Here is a 15,204-nt window from a genome sequence, read left to right on the forward strand (position 1 = left end):
AATTTCTGTTCGTCTTGTGCTTGTACTATTGTCAAGTAGTGTCAAGTAGCTTCAAGTGAGAACGCGCTGTTGTAGGCATCAGCAGAAGCATAAACATCGCCCGCCATCTTCTTATATTGAGGAGGCATCTGATTCTGCGCTTGTTTAATTTACACGCTTATGCTTGTGTTGTGAGCGTCCCCACTGCAGTTAGGCTAATGCTCATGTTGTAGTGAAACCAGGCTAAATGGCTGATCTAACTTACGTATTCGAGATACGTATTCTATGTAATTTGTGTAGTTTGGATATTTTCTACCTTAGTTTATATCGCCATCTGTAGCGTGTGTAGTTCCCACACGTGGTAATTACCTGGCATGATAAATAAATATATATGTATAAAATTTTTTTTGTTTTTACTTCACAGATGTAACGTTGCAGATTTTACAACAAGCAGAGGATCAGTTAGTCAATGCCAGTAGTTCACAGCCTAGCAACAAGCATATGGAACAGAGAGCGATACCGGACTTCGGATACCCAAATCTAATGGATGAGGCACAAATGTTGGAAAACATTCAGCGAAGATTGTTGGGTTGAGATCTTCACCCAAAGAAAACCTAAAGCAAATTCACCTTGAAACTTTCTTTCTTAAAGAGAGGAAGCTTGTTTACAAGCATTTTCTTGCATGGTACTAGCTCTGAAGCCGCTCAATGACTTATTGGGTTAAGGAATTAGATATAATATATTGGCAGCTCAGGAATGAACAGTGTTCCTTGTCGCTGGCAATGTAGTCTTAAAAATAGCAGTCAGAACCCGTCAAATATACATTGAGACTTTCGCTGCTGAGATGTTATCAGAGCTCAACCCCGGGGAGGGGTACTCCCTTATATGGGCTATATAGGTATGTGTGGCCCCAAAGTGTTGGGTTTTTCAGCCGTTTTAGTCATAAATAGGGTATCGATTTTGGCCATTTTGGTGATAAATAGGATATGGTTTTAGCACTCTAGTCTTTAATTGGGTATATTTCTAAGAAGAAGCTACTTTTTCTTTGTTTCCAATAAGAACTTCAACAAAAGCCCTTCATAACTTAAGTTTAAGGCAACTGCGCCAGCCGCAGCGGTCGTAAATAGGGTATTGAATTTTTGGCTAGGTCATAAATGGGATAGGAAAAATCGCAGATTTTGGTCATAAATGAGGTAAGGGTTTTGGGAAGTGGGCCGCACACCCCCACCCAACTTTTCTGGGAATACCCTCCCCGGGAGCTCAACGTAAGGCATGAAAGAGAAATTCTTGTGTAATATCTATCGGTAAAATGAAGTGCTATGCTAAAGCTGTAATAAACACTCGTCATTTTAGCTAGTGGTTTTCATGTTGTTGAAGGCCACTTCATTGCAATAGTTGCAAAGTGCTTACAAATCGAACAGAAATATCGCTACATAAGAATGCATTGATTAAACCCTGAGGGCTAAGGAATATAAAAATATCGCAAAATTGTTCGCGAGTCTGCCCAAACGCTGGGGGCAAACCTGGTGGGGGTGTGAGGGGGATTGAATGTTAAAGGCAAGGAGATGTGCTTATCTAAAATTTGAATCAAACCCCTCTGGGTGTGGGCGAGTTTTGTCAGACCCCTGCAAAAACGCCATTCTGTATTAGACAGACACTGATAAAAAATCCAAGATTTAGAGAAAATTTTCCATTACTTGAAGACTCAAAACTTTGAAAAAGTTTCCATTAACACTAAATTAATTCAAACCATGCATACACAGGCTATTTTATTGCAGATCTACTTCTCAGCAAAGAAAACTGTTATCACAAAACTACTCTAAGGACTTAAAACTGTGTGGCTTTACGTTAGAAACTTGAAATGTAAACGACACAAGACATGAAAAAAGTGAAACCGGAAAAACTTAATTAGTGGCTCTCATCAAAAGAGATTCCTTCCTGCCCTAAGTTTTGTTTAAACATTTAGTAACAGGTGCACAGGAGTATCTCTGTTTCCAAACTACAAATTTTTGTAAGTTAATAAGGTGTTATCTTTAAGGAACAATCCTCTAGATATAAATTTGAAATATGACAAAAACATCAAGCGTTTTTCTACCGGTCATCTCAATCCTCCTTACTCCGTTTCAAACAACCGCGGATTTTGTTTATCAGTAATACGACCACTCGTGGGCCATCACCTGATCGTGATACACAATGAGATCAACAAAGAAAAAAGGAAAGTATTTAAAATTACGTGCTAGAATGAAAAACTCAGCATGCACTATGTACAACCCAGAACACCTGCTGTTCCTGATAGATACGGAAATCAACGATGAAAACCTCAGTACACACCATGTACAACCTGAGAATAACCACTGGTAAGGTCGCCAGTCCGTGGTGTCTTAGAGGTTTTCGTACCCAGAGCCAGGTGTCGTCGCGATACTTGATGCAGGCAAAAAGTATAACGGACTCTGGGGACAATAATGATTGTAGGTCACTTTACCTAGCATTCAATGTCCACCCATTCAGTCTTAGTCACGTGAAAACTGAATTCTTTGTTTGAAGTACTTTCGTCATTGAGGGTGTTGAGATGGGCACACATTGAAATGGGTGCGCTCACACGCTTAATCAGTGCAGAATACCCCCTGATCTTCGAGAACAGAAATGTCGACTTAATTGAGGCTTCATCGGCTTCGTCTCGGGCGATATTCTACGCGATTTCAGTCCCAGTAGAACTCCCTAATATCAAGGCTAATCGTTATCTCTCGATCGGGAAACTATTACTTTTGGCAAAGCAAACAAAGTAAAAATGAAAGTGACACATACAGAGCCTAAGTGGCCCACTCGATCGGAGCTTAACCAGTTTCTATAGCATAAAGCACCTAAAGGTATTTCCAATTCTCCCCTCTGGATCGTATACTAGCCCATCAAAGACCTGGGTTATCTTAAGCAGCATCTCAGTCGCCGGAATACACTTTTACATCAGGGTAGGGAGAGGCAATGTGGAGTCAAGTATTATTTCATTTCACCCGTTTTCCCCCCAACAACCAATCCTTTTGACAAACAATCTAACTATTATTAATGGGGTTAACTTGCTTTGAATTTTCATTAACTTGACCCTGAGGTGCTGCTTTGGAGGAGAAGTGAAAACAAATTTTAAGTGTTATTGATCAATGTTTACGCGCCTATATCTTAAAATCAGATCTCAGCTGATTATACGTGTTATTGAAAGTTCGAAGTGCAAGTCAATCTCTATGCTACTATGTCAGCCTCCGTGAGGAACTGACAAACAAACCAGCAACGTTAACAATGGCAATAAAAAAGATACGTCATTCACTCATATGTGTATCAACTACAGCGTGTCGGCATCAACTCCCAGTTCCTGCTAATGCCATCCCATGTCCCAAACCTATATATGGTTTTCCGTGAACCACAGGCAAAGATCCAACACCTTTTATAGTAAAGACTAGCACTCAGCTCCAATGCAGTCAGGTCGGCAGATATGGTCGTACACCAACTCTCAGAAGGGTATACTTGTAAGGAGAGTGTCACAGGCAAACCAACACGCACTATAGTGCCATCTCCGTACACTCCTGCTTTGATTACGTGGGCGGAAAGGAACCCTTCGATTTCAGCTCTGACTTCGGCATGAGGCTTAACCTGAAGAAGAAATCAACAGGCATTCAAAGCAGGATATCGTTACCAGGGATTTTGTCTTGATCAAGCTAACTCGTGAAATAAAGGTAAACTGATGTGAATCAGGAAAGCAATGAAACTGTCAGATGACTTCGACTGTTGTTAAGATTTCTTAATCACTTGACTTCTCGAAGTTTTGAGTTTTCAACTCAAAACTACACTGGAAATTCGACGTTTTTGTTCACCACCAATAACTGTAACGAAAGTGAATGACAACTATTTTTGCAAAGAGACATTCTCAAAAGTTAATGAATAGAGAAGCGAAACCCGAGGAAGAAACAAAACCGATGTGGAACATTCTCAGAGAATATATTGGCATTGTACTTAATAGGGCATAGTTGGTCGAAGCACGAAGACTGCTAACACAGTAAGTGTGATTCTAGTGTAAGTACTAATCAATCGTCTTTCCCATGATCGGGCCCCGTAAAGAGTAGTCCAAACGGAAGGTAAATAGGTAATTACCTGCACGGCAAATGTACTGCTTGACCGAGGATACGATTTTGTCAAACCGAGTTTAAATTTTAATTTAAAATCCACCCCAATGCTGAAGATCATAAGCACCGGAATGCTAAAGGACTAAGGAAAGAGAAAAAATAGACGTAAGTGCATTTAGTCAGAGTACTTAGTAATTCTTGACGAATAATAGAGGGCTTCCTTTGTTTGATTCAACTAATTCTAATTCTTGGCTACTAGTTCAGAATTTTCCATGAAGGTTTTATTGAAACCTTTTTGTACCTGTCACAACAAAAAACAATTTGAGGCAAGCTACAATCTTCGAAAACCTGTTGAGAAAATTAAGCTTGGAAGCTTTTCTACGTAAAACCAACAACCAACCGAGTTTGAAAGCCCCCTTCCTAGAGACAAATGTTGGTTGTGTCTCCCAAATGTTTTCCTAGCAATGGCAGTTTCCCAAATTCAACATGAGGAGAGGAGTAGTTACTACAGAAATGTTGTTGAGGCACACATACTGAAGAAGGATTTTCGGACTCCAATCTTGTCCAAGATTGTAGTTACAATTATAAGTTCAAACGATCTAACAGAGTCTGCACTACGTGGTCCAGTTCGATCTAAAACGGTCTTGATGAAACACCTTCTTGACTGATACAATATAGTGGACAATCGACTGAGTGATTGTTTTCTGTTTGATTGAACGCAATCTTGCACATTTTCGAAAATTTAAGGTGGCTCTGAATCCGCTCCTACATTTGTTTTTCTCTGCAAAAAAATGTATTCTATTATGCTAATTCTCTCCCGACAATAGAAAATGGGTGTCACCGAGATCGTTTTTGAGTTATTGCCCGTTAAAGCTAAAATAAGGGGTGTTTTTAACAAGCTCAAGTCTTGCTATGGTAACCTATTAATTGTTCATCAATGATTGGGAATTTCTTTGATACTACTATAATGGTAATAGATTAAAACGTTTGATGGCAATGATCCATCAAAACAAAAGTGCTGGAAAGTGCGGGACCTTCATTTGTTGTTCTAAAAAATTGTCTAAATTATTCCGTGTACAGTCTGGCTTGCCTCGATTAGCTCTTCGCTATTTGCAAGCTAGCCTAGTAATAACTTAAGTGTCTGCTATAAATAAATAAATAAAAAATCGTAGACTCGATTTTTTAACGTTTTACTGGGGTAAAAGTAGCAATCTCGATTTCGATAAAAGCGATGACGTTTAAATTGCATTTATCGATTGTTATCGATTTATCGAACGGCGTTTCCGATTTCGCTTCTTATCGATTGTTCACCCCGGTAGTACGTTAGAAGCTTACTGGCCAAAATTGTCTTGATAATAATAAAAAAAGTTTTATTTACCTATCTTAAAATGATGTAGTATTTCTCGACTAAATAACCCTGGGGATTGACTAATGTTGAGTGAAAGTTTGAATGACTTTACGCTTTGATCTGAGTACGCTCTTAATGCCCAGTTTATCAAAGGGAAGCAAGTATAATGACACGACATACACTTACTATGATAGATGGAGTGCTCCACGAGTGTGAGATATCAGTAGGTTGTTGGTTCTGCAATTCATTCCAGGAGTACTCCTTGTTAAATAGACGTATGTTGTGGCTTCCAATTGAAAGAACGGCACTTATTCCCATTATTACGCCTTGTTGCACCCAATGCCTTACCACTGCCTTTACGGTTATACCGATTACCTTCTTCTCAAACAGTGTGGCAGAGTAATCAACCTCTAAGTTCGACGATCGCCGGGACCGTTGCAGCGGAGTGCTCGAAGAGTTGGTTGAATTGGGCGTTAGGGTTGAATTAGAAACTGTTGAAACGTTGTGTAGGTTTTCCTTCACCGAGACAGTGGCCTTAGACTTAGGGAGAGAGAGCCTCACGAAAAGATGAACTCTTACTCTTTCGAATTCCCCGTCTTCGAAGTAGTTTGTCAGTTCAATGAGAGAAACCTGGCTTACCATAGTTACTTTCATCATTTTGTCTTGATGACTGTTATTAAAATGAATCGGTTCCCCGAAATTCAACTGTTTTGAGAAAGAGGCATTGCTCTGGGCGATCATTCCATTGCTTTTGTCAATGAACGCCGAATCAGAATATTTGAAATCGAAATCAATTTCGGAAGAAAAATCCACAAAATCTGCGCGGTTGAAATTACTCCTGATGAAGACTGCGTTTTCATGGTCTAATGTGTTCGCTTGTCGATGCATTTTCACGGAGCCCGGAAGCAAAGCAGATTCTTCAGGATCGGGTGAATTCGAGCCTGTCGCCTTCTCTCCATCCACATCTTCGTATAGGTCTCGTTGCACCTCTGGGAGTAGTTGCTTTAAGATACTATAGACATGGCGGAGGAGCTCTGGATGAATATGACGAGGTCCAAAGACTTCAAATGACTCGCTGGTGCGGTTTGATGGGCTAAAATCAAAATTCGATAACTTGTCACATGAGAACTAAAGCTGATTTGAAATTCAAGATTTGATTTGGAATGACAATTGTTATGGTCTCGGCTGTCCGCTGAGCGATTCAACCGATTAGAAAATTCTTAAGAGTTATTCTCATGAATCAAGGAAAAACACTACGAACATTGCATCCTTGGAGACTAGGGGGTCATAAGAGGCAAAAAATAGGGCCGGTAAAATAGACCTTATTCGTATCCACCGTACTGAGCTGGAACTAGCTTGCACACGAGGCTTGAACGGGGGAATCTTTTTATATGTAAATGTATTCCCCCGTAAGAGTCTCCACTTCATGCTAGATCTAGTTCAATGCCAAGAATACGAATATGTTCTATTGGTCAGAGTACAAGTAAGCGAAAACGTCAGAAAGAAAATCTTGGTATGCTTAACCTGGAGCCATTCACAGGGCTTAGCCCTTATTGCGCTTGTTTGTACTTCGAACTCTGTATTGGCGGCGCTTTGAAAATGCAATATGGATACAAACGAAAGATCAATGCTACCTCACTGCGTGTGTAGCATGCCTTCTACTTTGAGTGGAAGTAAACTTTAATTAGTGGAAATGTTGGGGTGTTTCCCTGTGGCTCATACAGTCCTTTTGTTACTAACAGTCTGTCGATGAGTTAACAGGATTTGCGGACTCGTGAAAAAAAAAAATGGGTTCCAGTCAAAAATCAATGAGATTCCATCTTACAAGTATAGCAAGAATCCATCTCGACGGCCAACGAAAAGTGTCAGCCACGTACGTTTGGAAAACATGGTCGCCCGCTTTTCTTTCCCTAGATCGCATACCATAGCAAATAATGAACGTTCGATTCTAGACTATTTATGGTCACTCTCCAACTGTACCAGCTAACGAAGAATAAAGCGATTACTGGCGATCCCTCTCGCGTAAGGTCAAAACTCATTCAACAAAACAAGGCTAAAGCAATAAAAACAGGAGTAAAACCAACCTGAGAAGCACATTAGCAAAACGAAACGGGAAGAAGACAAAGAAACCGCCAACAAAACGCATTAACGTAGAAAGGAATGTCGACAAGACGCGTTAACTTATTGACATACAGAGAAAGTCAAGAACACGGGGCCGAAACCCGCGCAAACACTCTGGCCCAAAGTTGTTGGTTAACATCATCCAAAATTGTTGCGCCCAACATGTTGAGTGCGCTTGAAAACCGTGTTGGGTTGCTGTTGGCAGTTGAAACAACAACATCCAACAAGTATTAACAAATACTAACAACTTGTAACACGATGGTCAAACGCACCCAACATGTTAGAGACTGTTAAAAACGGCTCCAACATCTAAGAACCAGGTTTACCTGTGCGCATACTTCTGTTTAACAAATGTTGAACGCGCTGTTCAAAAGGCTTCAAGACGATCCAACTTTTTCAAAAACAAAGGAAATGTCGAACGATGATGAATCAAACTTGTTTCAACACGCTTTCAACGTGCTTTCAACAATTTTCAACGCATTAAATAACATTGGGCGATCTCAGTTCAAACGGTTCTGAAATTTGTTTCAACAAACGTTAAACTAATTTTGAAGCAGATGCACATGTTGAAACCGTGATGTTGGAAGCGTTTGCGCGTGCCTTTAAACCCAGCCAACGTCAAACGTGCTGGCAAACCTTCGAATACAAATATCATGCCACTGAACCTAAGTATTGAGAAATTTCAAGTAAGACAAAACTGCAACCGGCCTTAGGGGGATGACAGAGAAGTGTTGATAGGACGCGAGGATTTTACCACACAGAGGAAAGTAGACAAAACACCAGAACGTACGAAAGGACTAATATAATTACCATATTGTTGCTATGGCAAATTCCTAACCCTCACATCTTCAAAAACCGTCGACTATATTTCTCCAGGCTATCGGAAACACGACCAGGATAGATACAAAAAGCTCAAAACTCAAACTGTGTAAACTTTAATGTCGAGTTAATAAACAATAGCCAAGATGCAAAAGATGACCTATTGATCATGACGTCACGAGCACAAATACCATACTTTTACTTCGATGGCATTCCCATAATTTATGTAAACAGTAACTGCTTGAGTCAGTTTGTAGAGAACGCTGAAAAATTTGCGACTCACGAGAAAAAATCGGAACTCTACATCTACAATGGAGTGGCTATTCAAATTGAAGATGCTGAGTCAGAGTTTTCACTTTGTGGCGTGTTCAGTTCTGAGTTGTGGAAAATTTGAGTCTGTGGATGAAAATTAGTGCTGAATAACGAAGATTTTGCTTTACATCACTGAATTTCAACTAATATTACTTGTACCTTGAGGCAATATGGAGTTGAACAAGGAAGTAGTCCGACAGGTCTTTCATGGTAGCATTTTGACCCAATTGGGACAAATTGGATTTCATCAGGAACCAGTACTCCTCAGACGTCTTGTTAAGAACCCGGATACCGACTATTGCCCGGATGGTCACTGCAATTGCATGAAGTACAAGTGGAAAGGTAAGGTTGAGTAGGAAATGGCTTGTTTCATGCAGTTTTTCGAAAATGAAAATGGTCCCTAAACCGAGTAAATGTACTAAGCGTAGCCCTTTTTACAGCTCGTAAAGCGATGATTTCGTAGTTCCCTATCCAATCTTTTGAAAATTTAAAGCTATGATACTAGTTTCTTCCAAGAGTGGTCTACCTAAGCCGACTTAACCAATCAAAACACGTCTTTACATCAGGGGATCACGTCAGATAAACAAGGGAAAAGTTTTTCGTTTGATGAGCAGTTGAAATTCTTACACTACGGTATGTCATCAAAGACGAAGAAACACTTGACATTCACTAAATGTACTTATTTTGATTTTAGAATAAATTGGTTAAATCTTCAGCGTGCACTGTAAAAAAAAAAAAAAAACAGCCGTGACTCACCCTTTTGTCCATCGCTGCCGTGCAGCTCTATATGTTGGTCCACTCGATAAGTCAGAATTTCACCCTCTTTCAGATCGATTTCTACCAAACGAGCTGGCTTCTGTTTTGAAAGCGAAAAATAGACGGCCAAGAAAACCACTGAACCTAGCAACAAAACCGCTGTAATGACACCGCCAATAACGACCTTACGTCTCTTCGTACGTCTGGACGTGAACTTCACTTCTTTATTATCATCCATGGCACAGCTTGACTGGGAAGCGTATGATGTTCACTGTAACAAAATACGGCAATGGATTGTTAAGGCACCAGGATCACAAAGGTTCTTTCAGTTTTCTGAGCTTTCGGCCAAAATGCGTAGTTTACGGCCATATGTAGACTTCCACTGCATTTTATTTTATCAATCTGCAGCTCACCCAAATATAATAGCGTAATGGGTGCGTGTAAGTTTGGGCGAGTTGTAATGTCTCATACTTTGGTATAGTGAATAAACAATTTATCACAATCTTTGCGCAAACTGTCCCGATTTGTTTCTTGGTGTTTTGCTTTAGGTTCCTGGCAGCTTGTCAGCAGCATAATTACCGTAAACGCTCTGTTAAGCCCTCACCTCCCTATTAACTCCCCCCCTCCCCCCCCCCCCCCCTCTCTCTCTCTTTTTCTCTCTCTTTAATGGGCTCCCCGTTTGGAAGTCGGTTTTTGTAATAAGCCCCCCTCTCCTTTATAATAGCCCCCCACCCCCCTTTGGAACATGGCAAGAGAAAATGAAGGGCGTGCGATCTGTTATTAGTCCCTCCTATTCTGTCTTGCAAAACCCACTTCATGAGGCCCAGCTGGTTTGTTTGTTTTGTTTTTATTCAAACAAATGTAGACTGAAATACATAATAATGTTGGCTGCTCTTTATTAAATAATCTGTTCCACTTCACAGTTCACTGCATTTGCTTGAGTTGGACCTTTCTATTAAGTCCTTGGGGGGTAATAGAGCTTTTACGGTATGCAAATGAGACAGGACAAAATGGTCTCACTGGTGTGTGTTATCACTGGTTCTGTTTCCGATGATTATAATATTAATTAATCAGGAGATCTGAAATTTTGTGTTGGTTGAAAGTTCTAGTAACTTTCAAGGCCATTGATTTTATATTTGACTCTCCTTTTAAGACTGAACGTAACGAAAGTATACTGCGCCAAAACAAACAACATTGCCGTTTATAAGAACAATGTTGAGCGCCGCAAACGTGCTAAGGCTGCCAGTTCTCTGTTTTTGACTATGTAGCGAAAAATCTGTCGACACCACTAGAAAGAGCACCTGCAAATTAGTAAAGTGATCACGTTTGAGAGTCACATCTTGCAAAATAGCGAAAATAGGGTTCTACAAATTCGGGAAATTTCACCAGACGTTTGTATGCTAGGGGGCACAAAAGTTGACCCACGCATTACAAACATCTGTAAAATTTATCGACTTTGCGAAGCTACAACTTTGCGACTTTTAAAGATACGACTTCTGAACTTGGCTTGAATACTAACTTTAGGGTGCTCTTTCTAGCAGTGTCGACGTATTTTCGTTACATGGCCGTTATCAAAAGTTGAAAAAAAAAAAACAATGAAAAGGTATATCATCTTGCAACGCACCCAGAGGTAAATGTGTCCTTGCAAATACTCGGATTCCATTGAAGCTGTCTGCTCTTTTCCTGTCGGCTTTTGATGGAATGCCGCGGCAGTTTTAATATCAGGAGTCCTTGCTGCACACTAAGAACAATCTTGAACTTTGCGATCGTATCATAACGGAGTTAGCTATTTTTCAACGCTTTATACATCAAAGATCACGGCGCAAGGATCGCATTATTAACCGTATTTTCGAAGCAAAGATGAAAGAAAGATAAGATTCTTCCCATAAATCGTTTCTTTTCACTCGTTGACTCAAAAAAGATACCTCTTTCACAAGACGAAAGTGAAGAGTTAATGCAGCGCTATTTGAGTATGTTTGCTGAATGCTATGGAGTGAATGGCAAACTGATTATCTTGATAGACAATTTACATACGTGCTCGACATGATAAACTTGTCTCACTAGAATGTTTCTTTACCAGGTTCGAATGCCACGAATGCGTTTAGGCACTTGTGGCGAAGAGTAAGTCTTGTTTGCGCTTTTCGAGTTCTTTTTCAAAATTTGTCTATTATTTCATTCAGTGTAATTTGCTGTCAAATGGGATCATTTCGCAAGTAATGAAGAGGTACTAAAGCGTGCAGACGTCGGAGATATAAAACTAAAGACGGTTCACTAAACGCTGACTAGGTCACGTTTGTCGAATGGACGGTATGCCAGGCAGAAATGGAGAAGTCTGAGTGACACAGTCTCCACCAAGTTAAACACGCAGAGGGTTGAGGAGTTCGAAAGGAAAAGGGAGAGGCGTAAGGAGAAGGGGAGCTGAACGTAACTGTGCTCACTCGTTTCCGGGTTATAGGCGTCAATATGTGACATCCATACAGGTCTAATCGCGTCTCTAACAACTGGGTGAGCTGCCCAAACACGTTTGCATTCGCGAAAATCAATTTTCAGTATGCCTGTCAAAGAACAAACTTACCAGACGTAGTACACGACGTTCCTTTTGGCTGGTAGCTTTTGAAGTGTGTTCTGGTAGGTTTTCAACGCTCAGTAACATCCGTCGAAGGGCCCTGTGCTCCTCGTTAGTTCTCGTATTCCAGTGACGTCATGTCTCGGACTTGTGGCTTTTTGAACAAATCATTCAACCGGAATGAAATGGTTTCTTCTATCACGTCTGATTTCGTTTTTCTTCTATTTACTCTCCCTTTGGCTTGATTAAGATATATTGAACTTAAACATTACATTTATCCTGCCCCTCTTCAAAATATACAGCGCAACAATAAAGACTATTGTTTGGGCTTGCTCTGTTTGCCGAGAAGAGTGTTTGACAAGGAATCAACAAACTCTCTATTTTTTGAATAAACTTTGGCTATGTGGCTGGCCACATAGCCACTTTAATAATCATTTCAATTTAATGTCAATTACAAAAGAAAAAAGGAAGCCCTATCCAGCAAAGGTAGGGGCAAAAATTCGACAAAGCTCATTTGGGTAAAGTGAAGCAGCCCAAATTTAGCGGACGTAAGTGCTAGCGAGTAAGCGGATGTATGTTATATAAGTGGAAGGACAAGAGAACCCTACACACTCTCCTGACATAATCTCAGTAGTGGCCCTTTCACTGCACACTATTAGAACGTAATACAAGAAGTGGCATGCACAATTGGACGAACTGTATGCTAGTAGTAACCAATGAAAACTATTCATACTAAAACGAAAATGGCGGCCTAGCCTGACAATGGTGACCCCTGTACACTATTTATACAGTCAGGCAGTGCCAATAAACCGTACAATGGTTATGAAGGCGATAGAAGTCAATAACTAACATGGGTGTGGCTCATGTTTATGTTAACAGTGGCCCCTGCACGCTATTGGGAAAAATTAAAACAGTCATGTTAGGAATGCAATAGAATGAATGAGATAATAAAGTATCGCCAAGGCCAAGGACAGTTACCATTGCAAACCAAATCCTATGCCACACCAGCCTACAGCCGAACTAGTCTGACAAAAACAAGAATTTGTGCAATGTTGATGTCTACGAAAGGCTGGTAAGGCGAATATACCTTTTAAAAGCATCCGATTTCCATCTTCCGAGAACGCGAATTTGGGAATCAGATCAATAACCACATGCAGCTGCATGGGAGGCTGCACCTATCCCAAAACTATGACCTTTTTATTTAGTGGAATCAAGCCCGTAATGTCTTATTACATTGAGCTTGAGCCAACCACTCATCGAATTCCGTTCGGGTGACGGGGACCCCATTTAGGTGTTGAAATAGGAGCCCTAGTACTGAGCCACGAACTGAAAAAGAGATTTTCCTCAGGGCAAACAACTTGGCGGGAAATAATTATGGAAATTGGGGGCTGGTTATAATGGTGCTTAAATTGATGAAAGGTGAGCTTCACCGAAGCTGTAAAGCCAGACGTATGAAAGAGCTTGGTAACCTGACCAAGCTGTATGACGTCAGGTGCCTACTTAGTGGCAGTTATCTTGCCAATACGCATAAAGGCATAAAAAGAAGTGGTACACATTGCTTTGAACAAACAGGCAATAGACTAACTATCCAGAACAGGTGCACAATTAGTACACATCCGTTCTAAGATGGAAACTGTGATTGGAGTGCGTGTATCAAGCCTTGCACAAACTTTCCCATACCCCTTCAGCAACACCAGCCAGCCGGTGCATGTACCCACTGGGCAAAAACATAACTACATTCACAGTGGATGAGGCATAATTATGATGGTACAAATAAACAATAAAAATGGCGAAATTGGAGGGTGGCAAAGATAAAAGACAGGCAGACCGACCAAAAGCATCTGTCGAGAAAGTATTGTATAACCTTCATGCATGCCTTTAAGTAGGAAAAGAAGATGGCTCTAGGCTGTAAGAATGCATTGATTAAACCCTGAGGGCTAAGGAATGTAGAAAATATCGCAAAATTGTTCGAGAATCTGCCCAAACGCTGGGGGCAAACCTTGTGGGGGTGTGAGGGGAATTGTATGTTAAAGGAACGAAGATGTACTTATCTGAAATTTGAATTAAACCCCGCTGGGTGTCGGGCCAGCTTTGTTAGACCCTGCAAAAACGCCAGTCTGTATCAGACAGACATATTACAGTTGTTATAGCTTAACTGCAAGATAAATAGACGTTGCAATTGAAAGCTCTCCGATATCCGGAAGGGCGATTAAATTAAACCACAGCACAGCATGACTGTGTTCTTTATTACTTCACGCGCAAGGCTAAACTGAGGATGCCTTGAGGAGTTTAAACATCCTAAATGACACTTGAATCCGCCTTCTGTATATGGGAATCCTGCGGTGGAGGGGGGTAATCTGCAAGAATCTAAATCCCATCCAGGGGGATTAACAATACTCCTGAACCAGCTTTACTATACTCTACAGAAACCTTAATTAAACACCAGCTTCTTAAATCACCGGCTAGAGCTGTTAAAGACCTTTCTGAGGTCGTTACGGAACTTAAAACTGTATGTTGCTCTCGACGTAAATCATTTAAGCTATGCAATGTAACTTTCAACAATCGTGATATAATCTGCTCTCAAAATTATGCAGTGTCATTTCAGTATTTTCATATTAAAAGTTAGGTCAAGAGTCATTAATAAAATGAAACACAAAACAAGTCGTGGATTGAACTCCAAATAACGGAATGACATACTGAAAATACTAATATAACTTTGAGTAATTACGATTTAGTAGTGTCTTAAAACATTGCAGTGTCATGTCTTACGTCACTTTTTGCTATGACTCCCTGGGGGAATGGGCCATAACCCCCTGGGGATAAAAAGCACTGTCCTGAACTTTCCTAATATTGTCATGCAATAATTTGTCTAAGTTGGTTTTTCCGCTGAATTTTGACTCAAGAATTTTCGTTACAACAAGATGAAACTGTACTTGGAAAGTTTTTTTTCTTTACAATGTGCAGTTACGAATTCTTCGTGAAAAAGTCTCGAACACAGTATTTTCAATCCTCCTGTCTTATAAGGTCAAATTATACATTCCACCATGTCCAACGCTCCATATAAACTCAGGAATTACTTCCTGGAGGTATTGTTAACGACCATTTACGTGCGAGGACATGAAGTACTTGCTTGATTTAGTTCTTTATACTTGAGAAATATCTTAAAGTGGAAAGCTCTCAAGCCAATATTTTAT

General features: G+C 40.4%; 1 protein-coding gene across 2 annotated transcripts; it reads right to left on the minus strand.

Moving 5' to 3' along the window:
• Positions 1 to 1,718: 1,718 nt before the first annotated feature.
• LOC110057506 (uncharacterized) lies at positions 1,719 to 12,303 on the minus strand. 2 transcript variants are annotated; one of them, XM_089276268.1, is made up of 6 exons: positions 12,020 to 12,300; positions 9,445 to 9,715; positions 8,848 to 9,001; positions 5,623 to 6,529; positions 4,117 to 4,230; positions 1,719 to 3,618 (listed from the first exon to the last, which is right to left on the minus strand). In XM_089276268.1, the coding sequence occupies exons 2-6, from the start codon at positions 9,680 to 9,682 to the stop codon at positions 3,307 to 3,309; spliced, it is 1,725 nt and encodes a 574-aa protein (XP_089132394.1). In that variant the 5' UTR covers positions 9,683 to 9,715; positions 12,020 to 12,300; the 3' UTR covers positions 1,719 to 3,306. The 2 variants fall into 2 exon arrangements, with proteins under 2 accessions (XP_089132394.1, XP_089132395.1); XM_089276269.1 differs by lacking the exon at positions 4,117 to 4,230 and having other exon boundaries at positions 12,020 to 12,303.
• Positions 12,304 to 15,204: the final 2,901 nt, after the last annotated feature.

The sequence above is a fragment of the Orbicella faveolata genome, unplaced genomic scaffold (genome assembly GCF_042242905.1).
Source record: "Orbicella faveolata isolate gen_17 unplaced genomic scaffold, um_ofav_v1 contig_4, whole genome shotgun sequence".
In the NCBI taxonomy this organism is placed as follows: domain Eukaryota; kingdom Metazoa; phylum Cnidaria; class Anthozoa; order Scleractinia; family Merulinidae; genus Orbicella; species Orbicella faveolata.

Excerpts from the sequence above, each read along its gene's own strand:
- LOC110057506 (XM_089276268.1), bottom strand. The coding sequence starts at position 9,682 with ATGGATGATAATAAAGAAGTGAAGTTCACGTCCAGACGTACGAAGAGA. Across the intron at positions 9,002-9,444 it reads CGGCAGCGATGGACAAAAGG|TGACCATCCGGGCAATAGTC; the intron begins GTGAGTCACGGC and ends ATGCAATTGCAG. Across the intron at positions 4,231-5,622 it reads GGAGCACTCCATCTATCATA|TCCTTTAGCATTCCGGTGCT; the intron begins GTAAGTGTATGT and ends CTCTTTCCTTAG.